The sequence below is a fragment of the Scedosporium apiospermum genome, assembly GCF_000732125.1.
Source record: "Scedosporium apiospermum strain IHEM 14462 chromosome Unknown SEQ_SAPIO_0132, whole genome shotgun sequence".
In the NCBI taxonomy this organism is placed as follows: Eukaryota; Fungi; Ascomycota; class Sordariomycetes; order Microascales; family Microascaceae; genus Scedosporium; species Scedosporium apiospermum.
Genome location: NW_015971833.1, coordinates 375,013 through 397,148, shown reverse-complemented (window position 1 = coordinate 397,148; position 22,136 = coordinate 375,013). Strand labels below are relative to the sequence as shown.

The window sequence follows — 22,136 nt, the reverse complement described above, 5'->3', positions numbered from 1 at the left end:
TACTGTACTCTGTATGGGGTCTAGAGGGGTCCACGCGGGGAAGACCAGGCGCAATATATCCCGATTCTCACGGCTCGCGTTGACCTTCCAACATGGGATTCATCGTCCAGACGGGAAGGAAGAGATAATATAGGATTTGATCCATGGATGTTTCGTTTTTGTGTCGCCGTGCACGGAAGGGGCGAAGGTGCGGATCCTGAACCTCGGCGCTCCAACTGTTCATTGTTCTTGTGTCGTCGCTGAGATCCGACGGGCTATTCTCCCGCGGATCCTCCGTCTTTCCCATTCGGTATTCGGTCTGTAATCAGACGCTCCCGTCCTGGGGCTGACCTTCCTCACTCGATTAGATCCAGACACACATGACCGACAGACCAAAGCTCGGGGATCCTTGTCATAATTTTTTTTTGGATCATTGGAGCCGAGAGTGGGATGTCCTCGAGACGACCGAGGTTGTCCACAATAAGACGGAAACCACCCCAATTCAATATTTGGTGATACCTGCTGAGGCGTTGACCTGGAGCAGAACACGCTAAATCAACTGCAGGCGTGTAGCGGGGTACTGACATTTTGGCTAAGTAACGTGGGGGCGGGGTTGCCGCCAAAACGCCTCAAGCGTGCTGTGTTGGATCATGTACTCCGTATTTGGTTGGGATTCGGCCAATCTTTCAGCACGAAACCCCAAGAAGTAGCGGGGTTCTTACATCGTCCAATGTAGTTTACTTATTCCCCGATCTGCAGGCTCTTTGTTCCTCATCCCCGCGAACCGACCTCAGCCCAATTAGCAATGCCATTGTCTGATGGCCGGCCCTTTTAGCCGTCAGCAGGACTCTTCGTGAATCTGGCTCTTGCCCGGCCTGCCCTCTGGGTGAAGGAACGCTCCGAGTGTTGGCAGTCTCACAGACAATCCTCCATGTTGCATCTGCTATGCGGAGCGAGATATTGCCCAGCCATTGATTATTCACCCATTACCAATTCGAATACACTTTGATGTTTACAGGCTACTTGCCCCCAAAAAATTAACTATGTTCCCCACGGCCATGACAACTTGTGACAGACTTGGCATCGCCCATTGCTGTCTCCTACGAAGCCCACATCCTGCAAGCCTTCGAACTTGAGCCGATTATATATATCGGCCTTAACTTTCAAAGTCTTCACAAGAATGAGGATCCTAGTAATGTAAGCGGCGACATCGAACTTGAAAGACCAACTGTCAAACACCACAAAACATCCAGACAAGATTCCTCTGTCCGCTGCCCCGATTACCTATGGAGGGACATCTCCGGAGACTGGTGCGAGTCGATGAAAGGCCTGGAATCATCTGACCACCACTCGTCCTATCAACGAAGTGTAGTTCTGGGCCCTGGTTCAGGTGTTATGCAGGTCAACTCGGGAAGCTGCATCAGGGACTAGCATCGACTCTGCGATGCCAGCAAGTGTGCGCTACGACTGGCCGAGAGGTGATCCAAAAATGTGAACGTGGATTGATTCACATTGGAAGCCTGGTTCTCTGGGATTGCTATGCTCCAGTATCATTCAGGCCGAATGCTAAGTCGTGTGCCCTACGTCACACTAGATACAAACCCGGCTGACTGAAGTTGAAGACGCCCTGCTGTGGCTGACTAGAAGGTCTGAAATACTCTGGGGCGAGACCCAATACGTCGATCATTGAGTTTTTCGGGCGTTGGAATGTAACCAGGCCTATTTTATCTTCCCAACGTCTAACTCGCCTAAATAGCGAGCACGTGGCCAGAATAATCAAGTCCGAGGAGCATTTCCTTTCTCGTGTTGGATGGCGCACCCGTGAATGCGAGCAGCGGTGTTAGCGACCAGTGACAAAGATTGGATGGCATGGTTATTTTCGAAGGTAAAAGAAAAAAAAGCGACGTGGTGAACGCCAGCCCTCGAGTGTTGGACGCCGCCATCGCCACCGCCGGCGGGGTGAAGCGGGCATGCCGGCGTCGTCCGATTTGCTGCCGAAGCCGAAATCGCGGGGCATACCTCCCTGCTGCGAAGTTATTGTTACCAGTTTTTGTTCGGGGAGATAATGGCCTCGTCTACGCTGACGGCCTGAAGGAGGAATTGACAAGCTGGAAACGCACCGCTACGACCTTCGCTGGCCAAGTTTCTACTAAATCCAAGGCGGAAATTAAAATCAACAAGTAGTCATTACTGACCCAGTTTGTAGCATGGCGCCAGGTAATGTTAAAACGTTTCTTGTTAAGAGATGTCATTCAACGAAAGGTATGGTATAGGGCGCTGTCAAGGATCGGCCACCCTGCAAGGCTGGAACGATGTTGAGGCCATTTACTTCGTAGAGGAACGAGTCATGGGAGGCAGCGAGCTTGAAGCTCCGGAGCTTCTCGACAATGACCGAACACGGGCAGTGAATCAAGGTTTCACTCCCGAGGATCTGCTTGATGTAAATCAAAATGGCCGATCGTATCTAGGGTGACTAGAGGTCCTGTCTCCATTCCGCAGTACATCATTGGCGCGTCGAAGCTCCAAACAACAAGGTGCCCGCGAGCTGCGGGGTCGGAGTGCTAGAAACCCTCACTCGTGATTCTCCAATAGGATCGGCTTTGCTTCATCCTCGAAGGCTTGAGTGGGAAACTGCGCGAGGATGGAGAATTCTTTTCTATTCTCTACCCACTTTAATTGCCAGGGTTCCGCAATATGACTTCGATAGGCTCGGCCTGCGGTTGGAAATGGCATCGACGTGCTCCTATTGTCGCCAGCTCACCGTTACTGGGCGTCTCTACCACCATCCAGACGTCCTGTCCCTGATAGGATCAGCGAAGCGATGTGCCATGTGCGGATTCATCGTGCGCCAATATGACGGTGTTGATGGCCTCGCCGAAGCTACAGCTCTCGCGAGAAGCGGATCTTATAGCAAACTGCTCCTTGTTGGTGACGGAGTCCCCTGGCACCTGAGGGAGAACGCCGCAGTCTATTCGGCCGAGATCACATCCAAGGCTCGGGTGTTCAGCTCTAAATCATTTATGGTCACAACGGAGAAGACACCCTACTCTGACAGGGCTATCTGGATGGGCGAGGGACAGCTCGATTTCGACAGGAGACTTCCAACGATAAAGCAGTGGATTCGAGAATGTGAAGAAGGTCACCAGGAATGCTCTTTTCAGATAGACTCCACTATTCTGCCAACACGGCTGATCGATGTTGGTACCGCAGATGGTAGCCATCGTCCCCGCCTAGTTCTATCATCCGACCTTCTGTCGTCGGGTAATACTACCCAGGTTCAATATACTGCTTTGAGCCATCGATGGGGAACAACATATATGCCCCTCCGAACGCTCAAGGAAAACGTCAACGACCATTTACAACTGCTGCCGATCGATTCCCTACCACAGACGTTCCGGGACGCCGTCCTCATCAGCCAAAAACTCAACATCCCCTACCTCTGGATCGACTCCATCTGCATCATCCAAGACGACCCGAAGGACTGGCAGCACGAAGCCGCACAAATGGCAGCCATCTACGCGAATGCCTACATCACTCTCGCCGCTGCTTCGGCAGAGGACAGCACGGAAGGATGCGTGCCCGAGCCGCTGGCTCCATCTACCCGCTTTGAAGCCCTAGATCCCACGACGCCGGAAGAAAGCGGAGGTACTTGCCTCGCCTTCGCCCGCCCCCTGGACCGCCCATCGGTGGACCACGACTACGTCGCGCACTCGGTCCTAAGCTCCCGCGGCTGGATCCTGCAGGAGATGATCCTCTCGCGGCGCGTCGTGTACCTATCCAAAACGGACCAGATGTACTGGCAGTGCCGTAGTCTATACCAGTCCGAGGACGGGACGCTGGACGCGCGGGGTCGTGCCGAAGCCCCTGCGTCAGAGCCTGGAGTCGCCATGGAGAGGGCGGAACGGGAGGTAGACGGCCCTGGGGGCGTCTCAACGGGCTTTCTCAAGCTGCGAGCCCCTATCCGTACCCCGCTCAACGAAGTCGTCACTTGGCTGACGTGGATGAACGAATACTCTAATAGACAGCTGACGAATCCGTCGGACAGGTTACCGGCGCTAGCGGGTCTGGTACGGTACTTCGCGGCACGGACTGGGGATGAGCCGCTGGTGGGTCTGTGGCGGCGACACGCCGTGCCATTTCTAATGTGGGGCATCTCGGATGAGTCGACGAGACGGGCGCGGCGGAAGGGATTGCCGAGTTGGTCCTGGCTGGCCGTAGATGCAGAAGCGTACACGCTCACGTTTGACCTCGGGGACTTGGGCAACCGAGCGGTCGGCCTCTGGGGTCCCCGTCTGGAGCACGTGAGCGTCGTCTGGGTCGGCGAGCCATATACGTCGCAACTGGTCGAGGCGTGTCTGATGATCCGCGGCAGGGTGCTCCCGCGCGTGTTCCAGAGGGGGCGCAGGCGGCTGGTCCCTCGCGAGGGCACGAAGGGCAAGAGGTTCGACGAGTGGCTGGAACGCGTGGCCGTAGAGCGAGGCCAGCCGGTCCCCACGGAGGCACAGCGGGCGTACCTGCCTGAGCCGGACCCGGATTTTGACGCGAGTTTTGACATTGAGGGAGAAGAGAAGTGGGAGGATGGTGCGGAATTTCTGTGTTTATACGTGACGTCGATTCAGCAGGCTTTGGACTGTTGCCTCTTACTCGCGCCTGTGGAGGGGGAGGGGGAAGTGTACCGGAGAGTTGGCATTGCGACGCATTACCAGGCGAACCCGTCGACATATGTAGCAGCCGAGGAACGGATCATACACTTGGTGTAGGCACATGCGTCTCTCCACCGAAGTCATTGCCACTGCCCCAATAACCAGAAACCTGCAGGGCGACGAGTCTCCGGTTGTGATATCGCCCGAAGAGCTATAAGTGTCGCGCTCTCTCGTCTTTGCGTAGTCCTTTGTTTTTCTTCAGTGCTTTCGGGTCTACCCCTAACTGCTCCAGGGTAAGCGAGTCTTCGGTCGCCCCTCATCTTCGAGCGGCGTGCTGTCCACTCCACCAGCCTCGCCTTCTTCGTTAATACTACATAGGATATAAGAGCTTTTTAAAATATATAAATTTCATTATAAGATAGATTAGTGTTTAAATACTCTCAAGAGGTAACGATACAGGAGTACTATACATCTCTAAAAGTTGTTTTCCAATTCTATCATTCAACCTAATCATAATAGTCGAGGTTTTCTAAAGCTCTAAAACAAAAAAAAGGATATCCTTGCTCAAATAAGAGATTACCGCTCCTCGGGAAGTTCGTTTGCAAAGTTGTAGATGCTAAGATGGGGCGGCACATTAGTATAAACAACTCCAGCATATTAATCATTGTCGACAAACCTGATATCCTCTCGGTAATCTGGGCTAGCAGTGTTCACAGGCCCGCTGTTCGCCACCACCGCCGAGTCCTCCGCCGGCTCCGTCGCGCCAACTATCGTCAAGCCGGCCGCGGCGGCTTTCCGCTTCTTTCCTCCTTGCCGCAGCGCGCTCAGGCGCTCGAAGTAGCCCTCTGGCACGCCCGTCACGTACTTGCCATTAAACACGCCGACCTCGAAGTCGTCCACCCCGCTGTCCTTCTCGGCCGCATCCAGACAGGCCGTCTTTAGGCCGTCTAGGCTCAGGTAGACGAGATGGTCGACTTGGATGTAGTCCGCGATTTCGTCTGTTGTCCGGCCATAGGCGGCAAGTTCTGTAGTAAGTTAGAATAGGAAGTCCTGCTATTTAGACTAAAATGAGGGTATCTCACCCTGCGGATCAGCCAGATCAATGCCGTACTACTCAAGTTAGTATAATGTAATACTGAAAATATACAATGCGGAGAGTCCACTTACAATATGCCGATTCGCAATCTCTGGTGAGCAGCTGGCGAAAATGACCTTTTTTGCCTTGCACTCTCGGACCATTTGCACCTACACAATCCAAATACGGTTAAAATTTGCCTGGTGTTAGACCCCAAGGACAGTGACACAAGAGGACGCACGATTTCTCGAGAAGTGGTGCTAATAAGACATTGTTAGCAATGAGCACTTCCACTATGAATTTTCGTTTTGCACGAACCCTCGAACAAGGCTGTCATCAACAACCAAAACATTACGCCCTTCAAATTCGCACTCGATGGGCGAGAGCTTCCTGCGGACGCTCTTTTTCCGCAGTCCTTGGTTAGGAACTAGGGCGCAAAATGTTCAGTTAGCCCTCCGTCGAACTCCAGGCCGGCACGCGAGGGGAATTCAAAGAGACTCACGGATAAACGTCCGGAAAACGTATCTATCACATGTTGTTAGCTGCAGAAGCCCAGATGCATGTGATAGGACATGCTGTGTGCGGCGAGTGACGAAGCTCAGTGGGGTAGAAAACGCCCAAGCTCCAGGGGTTCACCCCAGGACCAGGGTCGGAGTGACGCCGCCCAATAGGCTGCGTTTGGCCTGGGACAAACAAGGCGCAGGGAGGTTAGATTCGAAAAATTACTCACCGATTTTTCACAAATGCATTCGAGTACGGCTTCTTCAGTTGCGCAGCGAGAGCCGCCGCTGAAGTGTTGCTCGTCTGTTTTCATCAGGTTCCTCCGTCAGCCAACCATCGCAAATCTCGGGATGCAGGTAATAGTATACCTCAGGGACCGGAACAACTAAAAATAATGAAGTTAGTACAATCTCAGCATACGGCACGAAAAATATTTATGACATACCAACATCAATCTCGTCGATAACCTTGTCGCCCAAAACCTGCCTCATCTGCTTCGCTAGCTCGATTCCCATGTTCTGTCGGCTACGATACACGGAAATGCCATCCATGACCGAGTCCTCCCTAGCGAAGTAAACATATTCCAGAAGGTCAGGGCTATAGGTCCTCTGCTCGACGACTTGCCGGAAGATGGGTGCGCATCCCTTTTGGATAAAGACGGCCTCGCCCGGCTTGATGTTGCGGATATTTTTAAAGCCGAGCTGCTTCAGAGCAACGGACTCGGAGGCCATAAAGTAGTCGGTGGCTCCTTCTAATGTAAGAGAGGGCCGGGATCCGATGCAAAGAGGTCGAATGCCGTTCGCATCTCTGGCAGACAGTTAGACAGAGCCGCCACGGGCCCCACACCCTCACCCCCATCGGACTCACCGGAACCCGAGAATACCAAAACCAGCAATCATCGCAGTGCAAGCAAAGGCTCCCTTGCACTTCTCGTATACGGCTCGGAGGGCGGTGAAGATGTCTTCGGTATTAGCGCGAGACTTGCCGAGTTCGGTGAGCGCATGGGCATATATGTTGAGTCTAAAAGATCGAGGTCAGGAAATGCGCTTGCTTATTGTTAGATCACAGTCACTCGGAAACCCACAGAAGCTCTGAGTCGGAATCGGAATTAATGTGTCGGTGCGCCTCGACGTCGAGAAACTCGCGGAGTTCCTCGATATTGATAAGGTTTCCATTGACGCTCATGCAGATGCCAAATGGTGTGTTCACTTCGAGGGTCAGCTGAATTTGCCAAACGGTTCAATGGGGCTCGTTCGTCGGTGTACCGTAAAAGGGTTGCGCCTCGGATCTGTGATGCGCGGGCATAGTCAGCGAATGCGCGAGGTTTTGATGGTCCTGAGCTCTCCAGGTGGTACATACGCAGAGGAGGTTCCGGCAGTCGGGTATCTGAGGTGGCCGATACCGAGGTTTCCGGGCAAGCGTTGAAGGCGGGCTCCATCGCTCATGACTCTAAACTCGGCCGGGTTCGTTAGCTGCGGATTCGATGGTTATTTCGGAGGTCGTTACGCACTTCGAGACTAAACCGTTTCCTTTCGCCTGGTATACTCGTCCGCCCTGGGATACAGTGATGCCCGCGGCATCCTGACCACGCTGCTCGATTGTTAGCGCGCTAAAGCCGGGGGTATGTATTGTGGTACAGCTGCGGTGCGGTGGTACGGACATGTTGAAGGTAATACAACGACTCATGGCTGTTATAAAGATATATTAGAGAACTGCCTATCACAGGGTTATACCAAAACTAAACCGACATGTCGATGGCGGCCGTGGTGGCCTTTTGATCGCCGAGCTATATCGAGGGTGCTATTGTCAGCAGCAGTCTTCCGAAATCGTGGGTCGCGGGGCAGGAGGGACGGACAATAAGAGCGGTAATGCCACACATTGTGAGCTTCGGTCGGTGCCGTGTCGAGTACGAGCGGCTCGAGGAATGAATACGTTTCGTTCTTGTCGGTCAATCGAATCCCAATGCGCGCAGTTCCTGCGGCAAAAGAAAAAAAAAAAAAAGAAAAAAAAGTTGCAACAATGAGCGATTGGCACTTCGGCGGTGATCGAAGGTCATGTGACTATACTCCCCCGCCAAAATTTAATCCCGCGATGAAAATTATTGTCAAGTGCCCCACCAAATCCAGTCGGACTTAATTCAAATCGTTGGAACTAATCCCCGACCCCGCCTGTGATGTAACCGAATGTCAGCTGCCCCGCGGTATTTTGTGAAGAAATGAGGACTCTGTCAAGAGATGGAGACGCCAAAGACCTAAGTTAAATGTCCCGGCTGCTTTGATTGTGAGGCCGCGGATGATTCAGAGGTGACCAATAAGCTCGTGAGCTAATAATGAAGACTCGACCGAGACCCATTATCGCTCATGGGGTAATGACTCGCGTTCATGCTTTTTGGAGAATGTCAAAAATAATGACTTAATTGATTAGAACAGTCAGAGACAGTCAGACTTCACTTTCGCAAGCTTTAAAACCTCGACGTCAGACTGTCAGACATTGAATCTGACTCAGTTAGCTACTACCCTCTCTCTCCGTCCACCCTCCGCTCGAATAAAGCAAGCTGTTTATTTTAACACTGTTGGAAAGGAGTCTTGGCCGATTGGACTGGGGAGGGACGGGTTGCCGCGTGTAAGTGAGTCTCATCTCAAGGACGTTTGTTGCCGTTAAGATGGCTCGCGGCGGCCAGGAACGGCTCCGAGTGGGGCGGACGCCGGAACAAACGTCGACACCTGTAAGCATCTGGGCCGATTTCGCCATCCGACTTATAAATTTACACACACCGATGAAGCCGATTTCGATCACATTCACGCCCTTTGTTCTACATCACATCTGCAGGACAACAAAGGACGCAACATCTCTCCTCGGACGAGAAAACATTTACGCTTCTCGAGGGGAGAGATACCCTCCATAGAGCCCTGGAGTTAATTTATCCCCAATTGATCTCCCCAACGCTCTCAATTCGTAGACAAAAGTCACCGTCAAAAACATGACGGTGCCGGAAAACACCGGGTCTTCACCCCTCCCCGCCGCCACCGAAACCACCCCTCTCCTCGCGGACCCGGACCAGCCCAAAACCGTGACAGAAGATGAAATCACCATCGTCGCCGACGAGCTGCCCACGGCGCGTCTAGCCGTCATCATGGGCACCGTGTGGATAGGCGTATTCGTCGGCGCCATCGATTCCACCATCTTCGCCACGCTATCGGGCCCCATCTCCAGCGAATTCAAGAGCCTCTCGGTATTTTCCTGGCTGGCGACTGCGTATCTCATCGCCAATGCGGCGTGCCAGCCCATTTCGGGAAGGTTGACGGACATTTTCGGACGCGGACCGGGTTTGGTTTTTAGCAATATCTTCTTCGCGGCGGGGAATTTGATCTGTGGGCTTGCACGGGATAAGTACTCCATGATTTTCGGGAGGGTTATTGCGGGCATCGGGGGCGGAGGGCTCATGTCCATTTCTACCTTTATCGGCTCGGATCTCGTGCCTCTGAGGAAGAGGGGTGTTGTTCAGGGGATTGGGAACATCTGCTACGGTTCCGGTGCCATGTTGGGCGGTGTCTACGGCGGATTCGTGAATGACCACACCTCCCTGGGTTGGCGACTCGCCTTCTTCTCCCTCGTCCCACCCGCCGTCGTCTCGGCCGTTCTCGTGGGCATCCTCGTCAAGGTACCCCCTAAGGTGTCCAACAAGTCATATATTTCCCGCATCGATTTCACCGGTGCCTTCCTAACTGTCGGCTTCCTTGTGTCCCTTCTCCTCGGTCTCAATGCGGGGGGGAACTACGTTTCTTGGCGTCACCCCTTACCCATTACAGCCATCTCCGTCTCAGTCGTTCTCTTCGCCGGCTTCTGGTTCTGGGAAAGCCGCGCCCGCCAGCCCATCATCCCCGTGCGCCTCCTCCTCAATAGAACCGTGCTGGCGGCCTGCGTCGCCAACCTCGTCTGCTCCATGGCGCTGTACATGGCTCTTTTCTATGTGCCGCTCTACCTGCAAGTTCGGGGCTACACCGCCACCGATGCCGGACTCGCCCTCCTCGCTTCCCCCGTGGGCACGTCCGTCTTTTCCATCTCATCGGGTCTCATCATGAAGCGGACGGGGAAATACCAAAAGTTGGCCATTATCGTCCTATCCATATTTACAGCGGGTATGGCTGTGCTCACCACCCTCGATGAGAACTCTCCCCTGAGACTCGTTCCGACCACCTTTTTCTTTACGGGAGGGAGCTACGGAGGCATGTTAACGATTACGTTGCTCGCTTGCATCGCGGCGGTGGATCACTCTCAACAAGCCGTGATTACGTCTGCTACCTGTAAGTCCACATTTTCCAACCGTGCCTTTATATACGGTCTACGTATGACATGAGAAGCTAACAACAAGTCAAAACCAAGACCTCGCACGAAGCCTGGGCAGCACCATAGGCGTGACCATCGCCTCAGCCATCTACCAAAACATCCTCAAGGAGCGGCTCTGGGAACGCTTCGGTGACAGGCCGGGCGCAGAGGATATAATCGGGCGGATCCGCGATGATCTCGGCGAAATCGGCAAGCTTCCACCGGGATGGTATGAAGGGGTGATAAGGTCATTTATGGAGGCCTTTCGGGGGGTGTGGCTTGCGATGTTGGCTCTTGCGTAAGTCATAGACAATTTTTCAGAAACTCCTCCCTTTTTCCCCCCATCGGTTAGTTTTTATGGAATCATGCTGATATTTGTATTAGAATTGTGGGCCTGATAAGCGTATCTCTGATGAAACAGTATACGCTTCACTCGACCCTCTCGCGATCTTGACCGTCTTCGCCAGTTAACTCCACAAAGGAGCTGAGGTGAAATGGATCGTTGATGCGCGAACCCATTTCACTATCGAGCTGGTCCCCAAAAGAATTGCCTCTGTCTGTCTTCATTTGTTGCGCGTAGTGGCATTAATGAATGATGAGATACGAGCTGTTTACTGCGTATAGAAATATATATACACTCTTCAACCGAACATAGTTGGAGAGACGGGCCGTCCCTGGGGGTCCCCCTTTTCTCCCTAGGACCATGAAAATGTGTTTCTGGGGAGATTTGACTTGAGGAGACCCTCGCCTTAGTCCCGCCATTGTTTCTCGTTCCTGCGATACATCTCGCTAGAATATACAATGTGTGCACGATAAGAAAAGACTAGGGATAGATTTTATACTTAGATATCTCGGAATAGTTTATAGGAGCTTAAAAAATTGAACATATGTATGCTTTTCAACGGATTCACCTCTTCATCTTAGAAAGCCCAAACCTTGGACGCAGCCCGCGTTCGTTCATGCTTTTGAGAAAAACATACAGCACAAACGGTCCAACCGCATCGTCGGTAGAAGAGAAACCGCACAGGCGGTACTATACGTCATGTTAGCAAATCGGCAACACAACGAATATCGAGACAGAACTTTAATGACAGATTATCTTTTACTATCAACCCCATCTTATATACGATAGGTCTGACCCGATATCCTTAACCTCTAGCACTCAACATCAAGTTCCGGTGATACGTCGAGACTCGGAAAGATCTAACCGGAGCAGAGAGAACTTGGCCGTCTGGATTATAAAATCAGAAGTCAGGTCACTCGTCCAAAAATCCTACTATCACCCCCCGAACCACACTTCACCCATTAACCCTAACCCTACTTTCTTCATGGGTTCACATTTAGAGGGTGATAGCCCTAGCCCAGAGCCATAACTTCCTTACTTCCTAGGGATGCCTTATGTATCCTTGGGTGATTGTCGATGCTATTCAGAGCTTGCTTTCTATCTTTCCCGGTTTCTGAATATTGCTGCCCTTGCACCGCATCCACTTAATACTAGTCTTGTCGTGTGGGAAAGTCTTGGGGTGATCCCCTGGTTACACCTTCAAATAATCTCTCTCTGTGTGTAGTATTCCTGAACGTTGAATAATGGAAAAGTGCTCGATCTAACAATGCGATCGCTCATGGACTAAGGATGTCTACCACATTGTTCTGGGAGGTTCCGCTGAGGCGACAAGGCAGAGGTTTTGACCCATTTTGTACGTTGAAATCAAATATTATTGATGTGCCCAAAAACGGGCGAAAAGATTAGTATCGAGCAAAGCCATTTCAGCCGTTTGGCTGAATGAGGAGCCAGTTACGTCGTCGTCGTACGCAGTACGTGGACGGGATGGCTGTGCTGCTGCATGAAACTGCATGTTTCTTGGACGGGGATGGCCGCAAATGAATTTTTTATCGTCATCCTCTCTGCACAGCATCCACAAACGGCCGCCATGTCCACGTAATTTTTCTGAATTCTCCCCCGAGGGATTCGTGAAAAACACACGCAAGCCGAAAGAGGGGCAAAGGCGAGGCGTCAAGGGCAGGACTGCCTCAGCCTGGGTAAAACAGAGAGTTGAAGTCTTGACAGGCATAAAATGGGCCTACTGTAAATTGGGCAGACTGGGGAATTTGATATGCCTAGCAGTACCTGTACAAGTACGGCTCTGTTTATTGAAGCGTTTTGACATGAAAGGCAATATTGACTCTGGTCTAAACTAAGATGAACAGAAAAGTCAATGGCCAGGTCAGGCCTCAGCTCTTTGGAGAGCGCCGTGCCTGAGGTGGCGCAGCTTGTTTCGACCCACTGGAAAGACTTGGAGATGGAATCTCGTCGAGTCAGCTATGGTGCTGTGCCTCGATTTGCTGCTGCCTCCATGAAGAGAGAGGAATAAGGTCCATGTACTCGGTACACACGCGAGCATTGCCTCTTTATAGTGTAGCCCGGTGCAGATACATGAGGGAGGATCAATGACAATTACGTGCAGTCGACGGTTGCCAATCCCAAGGCACAAAATCGAGTCTCCCAGGGCGATACGCGGGATAGTGTACAGTGGACATTCCAAGAAAAATGCAGCGGGTTTCCGGAACGGCCAGGCTTTAGCAGCTCGCGTGGCTTGGACACGCTAAACAGCCACTTCGTCACTTGGCCTGGTGATCATTACTCTAATCCGCATAACCTTTTGTGGGTAATGAGGTTGCCTGGGGCTGGCTGTGCACTAAGGGCGTCCGGGATGTCTGTTTTCCGCGCAAGTTGGTGGATCGATACGGCAATACAGAGAATACTGAGAGCATATCAATCTGACCCAGGATGAATATTGATAGGAGAGACTGGGGATAACAACAATGAATATTGAACGTCACAGTCCGCCATTGGCAGAAGAAAAAAAAAATGTACCAAGGGGGACAGGCTTATGTTACTGTAGTCGAGACATGGGCGGGCAAACTGCAGACGAATAAGGGGGCTCAGACACGCCCCAGCAACCAAACCCGAAAATCCAGAGGAGCCGCAGCGCAGCCTGGGCGGGTAATACTGGTAAACTACGAAGTAGAGGATGGACAAGGGGGCCAGCGCTGGAATTGGGAACCTGGTGTCTCAGGTACCCAATTCATATCAGGCTCATACAAAAGATACCCAAACCACATCGGAATTGGGACCACGATCCCATCCCCGCCGTTGCACCGTCGCTGGGGGCTTTCCTGTTTTAAGGCTCGCCTCGTGTCTGTCTGTCCAGTCCGAATCGAGCATTACGAACCTGAAGTAAACTACAAAGTTGTACGAAGTATCCCGCAAGCCTCTCTCGCTCTGGTTGCCCGGTCCCAGTTCCTAGTTCGTTCCCTTTCCCCATCATCACCAAATCCACCCGACCTCATCAGCCGCTTTCCTGCCCACGTTTGGTCTTTGTTTCTTTTCTCTCTTCCTTCCTTCCTCATTGTTTAGCCAGCGCGACTTCGTTCTTTTTCCTCTCCTTCCTCGTCCCACAAAGCAATCAATTTCTTCTTTCACTTTGACCTCATCGAGCTTGGCGCGTGGCATTGCTGGCTTTCGTTTCCCTTCTCCTTTAATCTTTTTTTCGTGTATCGAATTGGTTCCGTTTTTTTCGACCACGCCAAACCCCATCCATCCCCGAATACGACAAATCGAGCGCATCTTCTGTCACCCTCGATCGGAATTCTGACACGAACAAATCTCCCGCGAAATCGTCTAGGGGACCAAAATCAGAGATAGAGACAGGGAGAAAAATATCATCATCACCCACGTCGCAACAGCAATCTAGTTTCGAGAAAGAGACGTAACGCCGGCTTCCTCACTCCGCCTATCATGGTGTCCCTAAGCAACTTCAACCCCGACAGGGTCCCATCGGCAAAACTGGCCGTCCACGGCCTCCAGATTCTCCTCGTCTTCGTCGCCTGGTGTCTCGAAATTGCTGTCTTCCGCGACAAAGATGCTAACATTAACGGCCAAAATGGATGGGTCTTCGGTGTAGTACGTCTTGGGCCCGACCCGCCCCCCCTCGGGAGTCTTATCCAGAAAACGCCCGCTCTAACTGTCTTGTCTACAGTGCTTCCTCAGCATCCCTGCCTGGGTATTCCTCCTCATGACCCCCCGATGGGAACGAACCCGCCACCTCGCCGATCCCCGAGCCATGCTCATGATCGACGTCCTCTTCACCATCATCTGGCTCTCCGCTTTCGCCGCCCAAGCTGCCTACAATGGCGCCGGTCGCTGCGGCGGCGCCTGCGGTCCTAGCAAGGCCATCGTTGGTCTTGGCGTCATCGTCACGTACGCAAACCTTCCCATCCCATCCATATTCATGTAAATTATATCAAGTTAACATTCTCCCTCTCAACAGCCTCCTCTGGATCCTCGCCGTCGTCATCAGCTTCTTCACCTACCACCACTGGAAACTCGACGGCTACCTCCCCGGCTACGACCACCGTAAGCTCCCCAACTCCAACAACATCGACCCCGATAAGGCCGCCTTCTCCATGGCCCCCCACGACGAGGAAGCCTACGCCCCCGTCAACATGGACGAGCGCGACCCCGGCCGCAACGACGACTACGCTAGTGGCGCGTACGGAGGCGCCCCCTACGGATCCAACGTCGGCGGCCGCACCGATCCTTACGACGATGACGAGACGCGGTACGATGGGTCCAACGTCGGGAGCATGAGCGGTCGTCATTCTGCGAGGCCGAGCGCGCTTTTCGAGGCGGACACGAGTTATGCTTCGCCTCACCATCCGTCGTCGAGCATTGGCGGCTATGGTACGCCTACGCCTGATCCGTACGAGCAGCAGACTGGGCCTGTTAAGTTCCCGGCCGGTAACTACGATCGGGTTCACTGAGGGAGGTAGCATAAAACTCTAGGTTTTTGTTTTTGCTTTCCCCTCCCTTCGCTGCTGTCGGAGATCATCGTCGACGATGGAACTGCAGCCCCATTAGGGTTGCTTCTATTTTTACGGTTGGAAAGCAAGTGTATATGGTATAGAATGGAGAGGCGAGAGGTCTGTAGAGGAGTCACGCATCATGCTCTGTTTGTGTTTATCTGCCTCGTCTTTTTGCTTTGATAGGGCTTCGATTGTTGGATTCTGGTGTTGGGGCGTCAAGTTTATATTTTCTGTTTCCGTGTTTAAAAGAGAGGCGAACAATCAGTCATAAGATACCAAATAAAGGATAAATAGTTTTCACCAGCTCTTCGAGGTTTCCCATCCCAGCTTTTTGTAATAACTCCTAAAAGCATAGTGACTTTTTCCCCCTTCCCCCTTCCATGATTCCAAGGTAAGTCCAGTGAAAAAGAACAGAAAGAAATTCCAAACCGAAAATGCATATTTGCTTCATAACCTCGACAATTCTTGCTCACAAACATAATAACCGGGCGCCCTCCTTTCCCTCGCGAACCATGCCCTTCAATCCCTCCCCTCCTTCCATATCCGTATCCGCCGCCTGATATCCGCCTCCGTCTGCTGCATAGGATTCAACCTCCTATCCCTCGCCATCGCCCCCGTATTCTCCTCCCCATACCTCTCCACCAACCTCTCGATCCACTCCCTCTCCCTCTCACTCTGGTGCCTCGGCTTCTTAACGACAGGCTGCGCAGCGAGTTCCTCCAGCTCCCTCACAACCTGCGTCTTCTTCATCTCTCGCTTCTCCTCCTCCGTATCCTCGATGCCGCCCCATTCATCGCCATCTTCTTCTTCGTCTTCCTCGGAGTCGTCGTCGAATTCGTTCAGCGGGTCATTGAGCGGATTTTTCTTGGCCGATGATCCGATTACGCGGATGATCCTGCCGGTGGCATCTCGCTCGACTTTGACCTCGCTGATCACGGCGGCTTCGATGGATTGGATCGCTAGCGGTGTCTTGGGCTGGCGCGGGGGTTGGGAGGCGGTGGACGGGACGAGGGAGGAGGATGTGGAGGTGCGGGCTTCGCGGAGGCGGGTGGCTTCGGAGAGGGAGAGCTCGGTGCCGCCGGTGGGACCCTTTAAGCGGGCGACGAGGCCGAGGCGGCGGTAGTTTTGGGAGAGTGTTTCCTTCTTGTTCCTGTTTACAAAAAAAAAAAAAGAAAGGAAAATAACGTTAGCGTTTCCGAATCTTGGGAGAGGGTGATTTGAGGGCCGGGAGGTGAGTTTTGCATACCAGTTCTTCGCAATGATACTGTTCCCTAGCGGGTTCAGCAGCTTCTTTTTCCGCTGGGGCTGTCTGATGGGTTGCTTCCCTGAGCGGTTCTTCTTCTTTTGTAAATCTCGACCCATTTTGGTTTTTGTTTCCCCCTTTCGCTCTCTGTCTGGATTCGATCGGAGAGTGCAGGATTGATGTTCGAGGTGGATTGGTTTTGATGAGGGCAGAAAAAGTTAGGCGGTGGGACAAAAAAAAAAAAAATTTCAAAACGGGAATTAGCCAGCCTTGGCTTGGTGGGGCATTTCGTAATTGGATCGGTTTTGTGCTCTAGCGCAAGGCTGTGAGATATGGTGAAACACTCTCCAGAGAATGAGAATGCTGGTGTAGATACGGAAGCCCAGAGCGAATTTGTAACTTTTAAAAACTTTCGACCTCGACCCCTCAAATTTTTACTAGAACTACCCCAACCCGTACAGATTTAGAACATTTAGCATAGCTTCAATAAAATAATATTTCTTTTACTATTATTTTTCCTTTTTCCCTTCCATCTTCTAGAGCATTCTCGGAGTCTTCGCCATGGTGGACTCGGGATGTTGCTTCACTATCTATAGCGACGCGTTCTGTCTCTTGGGAACCAGAATGAACCGGATAGGGCGTTTGCTCCGTCGCTCCTACTTCCCCTAACTTCTCCCACAGGTCCTGGTTCAACTGGACTTAAGTCTCGGGAGTCAAGTTCGACAATGTGGATTTTAGATCACGTATTTCCCTAATTACTCGCCAGTCACTGGTTAGTTAACCTAGGAACGCACAAGAGGTTCAAAAACTCACATGTGGAGCAAAATCATCTGCTGATATAGGATTTGAGAGCGTAGTAAGTTTCGTTGTTGAACCATGTCCATCACCTCATTACGAACCCTATACCAGCGAAACAACGTAGGGGTAACACCAGCTAGTACTACAAACTTGATCGCCCATACGAGCGCCATTAACTCAGGAGCAGAGCTTATCCAGATGTCAAAGATAGACTGGCAGCTGGACAACTTTCGTAGGAGACCGCCTTCGCGTCGTCGATTAAATTGTGTCTCGTTATTATCATGCTCCAGATCCATGGCTCTTGCTACAGGCGGGATTTTAAAACCGCTGGCTTTAGCACATTTACTCATAATGGTAATCTCGATTCGATACAAATCCATAAGGTGCTTCCTCATCCGCGCGACTTCAGGACGATTGTCTCCTTCGACCAAAATATTTCCCATTGTTTCTTCAGCGGTACCAATAGTGGAGTTCATAATCGTCGAAATTTCGTCGTATCCGTTTTTAAGGACCTTATACCGAACGTACACGGATGCAATGATCGCCGCGATAAATGTGAGAATTCCAGTAATACTGGCGGTGATGGAGAGCGGGCTGTCCTCCATGGCGAGTAGGTACTTGATATTGCTACCGTAGGTGAAGTTGGCGTTAAGTGTATTGCCGACGGCGACGATGCTGGGCGGGGAGCAGGTCAGTCTGACGTCCAAGATCTTCGGAGCGTCAACTTACTAGACTACGGGTCGCACCCTCTGCAACACTTTCCAGACCTTTGGGATTTAAACCGACAGGTGCAGTGGCTGTGGTAGAGGCAATCGCCGCCTGCCTGGTGGTTGTGTCGACTCGCTCTTCCCGCGCAGGCCGTCCACGAAGATGATTTTGGACCGTTATGGACCTGACATAACTTGGGTTGGGCTCCCAGTGGTGCCTTGCTGCCTGATTTCAGGCTTGTTGCATTCTGGCGACGAATTGCCATCCACAGCACCTTGATTGCTTTCGTGACTGAATGGCGAGAACATAGTCCCCGTCTGCAAAACACTGATTTAGCTACACGGAGTAAAAATTAGCCCCCCTGCAGAAAACTTTACTCACTAAAATGTGGACGTTAAGCCTCTGTAAACAGCAAGTTTATGGCTTTGTTAGGTATTGCTCCGTCAGTACCTCCCCGCTACAGTTGTATCCCGCAAAGCCACCCAAGCCACAGGTATACCCCACAATCCTTAAAAAAGTTAACTAAAAATCGGCGACGCCCATTTCGCCTTCCACTGTATTCCCAGTATTCGTAGTATTCCCAGTATTCCTAGTATTCCCAGTATTCGTAGTATTCCCAGTATTCGTAGTATTCCCATTATTCGTAGTATTCCCGGTATTCCTAGTATTCCTATTCCTAGTATTCGCAGTATTCGCAGTATTCGCAGTATTCGCAGTATTCGCGGTATTGAATGATATTTCTCAGTATTGAATAATACTGAAGTTTATTTAACTAGAAGTGTAAGTATCTGTACGGATAGTGTGTGCGTATGGAGGGGTCGAGGTCGAAAATTTTCGAGGGTTACAAATTCGCTACAGGCTTCCGTAGGTAGAGATCTCGCTGCGACACAGCAATGGACGAAAGGATATCTGTCTCTTCAATCGACCTTATGATAGTAGCTTTTTGCGCTGAGGCGTGAAGTACCGCCATCGAGGGATTCTGAGGACTGATTTTATATGGGCTGCTCTCTAGGTTGACAAGCCCATGGTAACTGCGCGTTTTTAGAGTGTGGGGGAGAAAGAGGCAGAGACGGTCCACGTCAATGTGTCATTTCTTATCCTTTTATTCTGAACTACCGATCATAATCAACGATAACAACGCCATCCCACTCCCACTACCGTCATTTCCAGCTGCTCATTACATGGAATCCGTTCCCTCCCAATCACCTCCCAATCCCAATCATTACAATCATCTAGACAGCATTCCTATAAACCTGTTGCCCCTGATTCCTAAACATAATCGTATCCTTCCTCTGCATAATCAACAATGTCCTATTAAGCGCCTGCTCACTAAACCCCTTCCCCTCCACCATCTCCCTCCTCAGCGTCGCCAAGCTCGTGCTCCACCCGATCGGCAACCTCCTCTTCAGCTCCCCCTCGAGCCTGTGCACCTCCTCATTGAGCTCCTTGCTGCCCTGGTTGCTGCCCTGGTTGACGGCGTCCATGGTCGAGCAGAGGAAGAGCCGGATGGCTTCGTCGACGTGGGCTTCTGTCGCGATGGGGGAGAGGGTGAGTTTGGCGAGGGCTTCGGTGATGCGCACGATGGCTTCGAGCTGACGGACGGTGATGGGGATGGAGGAGCGGAGGTTGGTTTCTTTTTCGGCGGACTTGACTTGGCGCCGGATGGAGACGAAGTGGGATGAGAGCTTCTCGGCGGCTTCGGCGCTGAGACGAGGTGCACAACGTCTAAAGGGAGCCATTGGGTTAGTTCTAAGTTTGAGTCGTGGGGAAATGTAGAGGTCGGCTAAGTGGGATATAATAAACTTACGACTTGCAGTAGCTCACGTAGCGCTTCATCTTGTCAACAGGAATCTCCGCTTCAGCAGTCTCTTCGACGCGCTGGCCGCCCATCTGAATACCCATGACGTGCTTGGCAATCTTCTCGTCCCTCGCTCGTGTGTGCTCATCCTTGACGATAAAGATCATATCAAAACGAGACAAGATCGTCGTCTGGAAATCGATATTCTCTCCAGGAGACTTCATGTCGTCGTACCGGCCGAAAATTGGATTAGCCGCCGCGAGCACCGACGTCCTCGCGTTGAGAATAGTCGTGATACCAGCCTTCGCGATGGAAATGGTCTGTTGTTCCATAGCCTCGTGGATGGCCACACGATCTTCGTCTCGCATCTTGTCGAACTCGTCGATACAGACGACTCCGCCGTCAGCGAGAACCATGGCTCCGCCTTCGAGATAGAATTCTCGCGTGGATTGGTCACGCTGGACGGAAGCCGTCAAACCGGCCGCTGACGAACCCTTGCCGGACGTGTAGATGGAAATGGGCGCCACCCGCTCGACGAACTTGAGGAGTTGGGACTTTGCTGTACCGGGGTCACCGAGGAGAAGAACGTTGATGTCGCCTCTGAGCTTCATGCCATCTGGCAAAATCTTCTTCGAGCCACCCATGAGAAGGCATAGGATGGCCTTCTTGATGTCCCGGTTTCCATAGATCGACGGCGCAATGCAGTCCGTGAGAACTTCGTAGATATCCTTCCGCCGGCTGAGCTCCAAGAATTCCTGTTCCTCCTCCTCGGAAAACACAGCGCTTCCCTTGGCAGTCTGATCGAGATCGGTCTGGATGCCGACTGCCCTAAGGTATGGTGTCCGAATGGCGACGGCGCCACTGGTCGCGTTGGTCTTGGATCCCTTGTTCTGGTAGATCGAGAAGATGCCAGTGATGGTGCAGCGGGAGCCAGGTACGACGCGGTTGGTAAGGTACCTGTCGGCGGAGATGAGGACGTGTCTGGGGAGCTCTCCCACGGGGACTTGGTCGGGGGCCTCCTGGAGTTTGATAATTTGCTGATCGACGAATTGAGACCGCTCGTGGATGACGAAGTAAGGGTCCATGGGGCATTTAGGGGTTGGGTCGTTTGGAACGCGTTTTCTCTCGCAAAGTCTCGGTAGAGTCACACCGGTAAAGCCGCCGAGGACTGGTATTGTTTGCGAGTGTTGGCAAGTCCGGCACTGGGCGACGATAAGGGTTGCCTTGGAGGACATGACAGATGCGCCGATGACGATTCCTGGTACTCTGACTAGCCTCGAGATGGTCATAGAGTCGAGATTTCGAATTGAGGTATTGTCTGCGTCGGAGTGAAGGAGGAGTTGATGTTCGGGAAGCTCAACCTTGCCCTCGAGGGGGAAGATGATGCGCATCGAGCACTTCTTAAGCGCCGCCTCGAACTGGAAATTGCGTGTTAGAAAGAAGAGGGGAATACTCCCACGAAAATCTCTATTCTGAAGGACATACCAGAGGAATAATATCGCCCGGTTCATTGGTGAGCTTGTGCGCAAGCTCTTCATTGTAGTTGATGAGGTCATTGATGTCGACGTCGCAGTAGTACCGCTTCAATAGGGCATTCTCGCGCAATTGATCTCTACACCGCTATTAGCACCCGTCGGTCCGGCGACGCTGTATATCGAAGAGGTTCCTACCTGTATATGAACCGGTTGTCGAGTCTGAAGTTGAGGATGAAATTTTCGAGCTGTGCCTGGATCTGGAGAGGGGTGTCTTCAGTACTCTCGTTGAAATTGGCGGCGAAGACGTGGGTCGAGAAGACCGACTGGCGATCCATGGTGAAGATTTGGCCACTAATATAAGGGCGCTCGTCGATATCCTTTAACTGGGAGAGGAAATACAGAGGTCTAATGAGGACGTTGACTGCGAAGATCGAAAGTTGGCCAGGTGTTAATGTGGGGTGGGAGTGACAACGCTGCGATGAAAATGGCTGCTGGAGGGGAAAGGAAAAGCCCAACGCGAAAACGCGTCTAGATTGCAAAAAAAAGGACGCGCCTTCCCGCACACGAGTTTAAGTGGTTGCAGATCCACGCTCCCGGTCCAAGCGTCAAATTCCCCTGAAGCTTCCATTGTCACATCCAAAGTCCCCAAGTACCGATCGATAAGCTTATCATCACGTGCTTTCGGATAATTACTGGCGGAACTACGCAAGCAAGCCTCGAGTGT

The 22,136-nt window shown here is 52.0% G+C and overlaps 5 protein-coding genes and 1 pseudogene across 5 annotated transcripts; 3 read left to right on the top strand and 3 right to left on the bottom strand.

Annotated features, from left to right (window-relative positions):
- Positions 1-2,807: 2,807 nt before the first annotated feature.
- SAPIO_CDS8861 lies at positions 2,808-4,739 on the top strand (annotated as a pseudogene; the record flags this gene model as incomplete).
- A 459-nt stretch (positions 4,740-5,198) lies between these two features.
- Positions 5,199-7,860, bottom strand: SAPIO_CDS8860 (uncharacterized protein; the record flags this gene model as incomplete). Its single annotated transcript, XM_016790400.1, has 15 exons — positions 5,199-5,238; positions 5,299-5,647; positions 5,705-5,732; positions 5,790-5,867; positions 5,939-5,957; positions 6,016-6,124; positions 6,200-6,222; positions 6,428-6,501; positions 6,567-6,583; positions 6,644-7,005; positions 7,066-7,218; positions 7,283-7,406; positions 7,464-7,486; positions 7,558-7,647; positions 7,709-7,860. The coding sequence occupies 15 exons, from the start codon at positions 7,858-7,860 to the stop codon at positions 5,199-5,201; spliced, it is 1,641 nt and encodes a 546-aa protein (XP_016639703.1).
- A 1,318-nt stretch (positions 7,861-9,178) lies between these two features.
- On the top strand, positions 9,179-10,978 carry SAPIO_CDS8859 (Uncharacterized protein; the record flags this gene model as incomplete). Its single annotated transcript, XM_016790399.1, has 3 exons — positions 9,179-10,502; positions 10,582-10,822; positions 10,909-10,978. 3 exons carry the CDS (start codon positions 9,179-9,181, stop codon positions 10,976-10,978), a joined length of 1,635 nt encoding a protein of 544 aa, XP_016639702.1.
- Positions 10,979-14,323: 3,345 nt separating this feature from the next.
- SAPIO_CDS8858 (uncharacterized protein) lies at positions 14,324-15,348 on the top strand (the record flags this gene model as incomplete). The annotated part of the gene is made up of 3 exons (XM_016790398.1): positions 14,324-14,488; positions 14,565-14,785; positions 14,856-15,348. The coding sequence occupies 3 exons, from the start codon at positions 14,324-14,326 to the stop codon at positions 15,346-15,348; spliced, it is 879 nt and encodes a 292-aa protein (XP_016639701.1).
- Positions 15,349-15,909: 561 nt separating this feature from the next.
- SAPIO_CDS8857 (Nucleolar protein 16) lies at positions 15,910-16,752 on the bottom strand (the record flags this gene model as incomplete). Its single annotated transcript, XM_016790397.1, has 2 exons — positions 15,910-16,540; positions 16,637-16,752. The coding sequence occupies 2 exons, from the start codon at positions 16,750-16,752 to the stop codon at positions 15,910-15,912; spliced, it is 747 nt and encodes a 248-aa protein (XP_016639700.1).
- Positions 16,753-19,371: 2,619 nt separating this feature from the next.
- Positions 19,372-21,747, bottom strand: SAPIO_CDS8856 (DNA replication licensing factor mcm5; the record flags this gene model as incomplete). Its single annotated transcript, XM_016790396.1, has 4 exons — positions 19,372-19,864; positions 19,947-21,355; positions 21,423-21,549; positions 21,608-21,747. 4 exons carry the CDS (start codon positions 21,745-21,747, stop codon positions 19,372-19,374), a joined length of 2,169 nt encoding a protein of 722 aa, XP_016639699.1.
- Between the last annotated feature and the right edge of the window lie 389 nt (positions 21,748-22,136).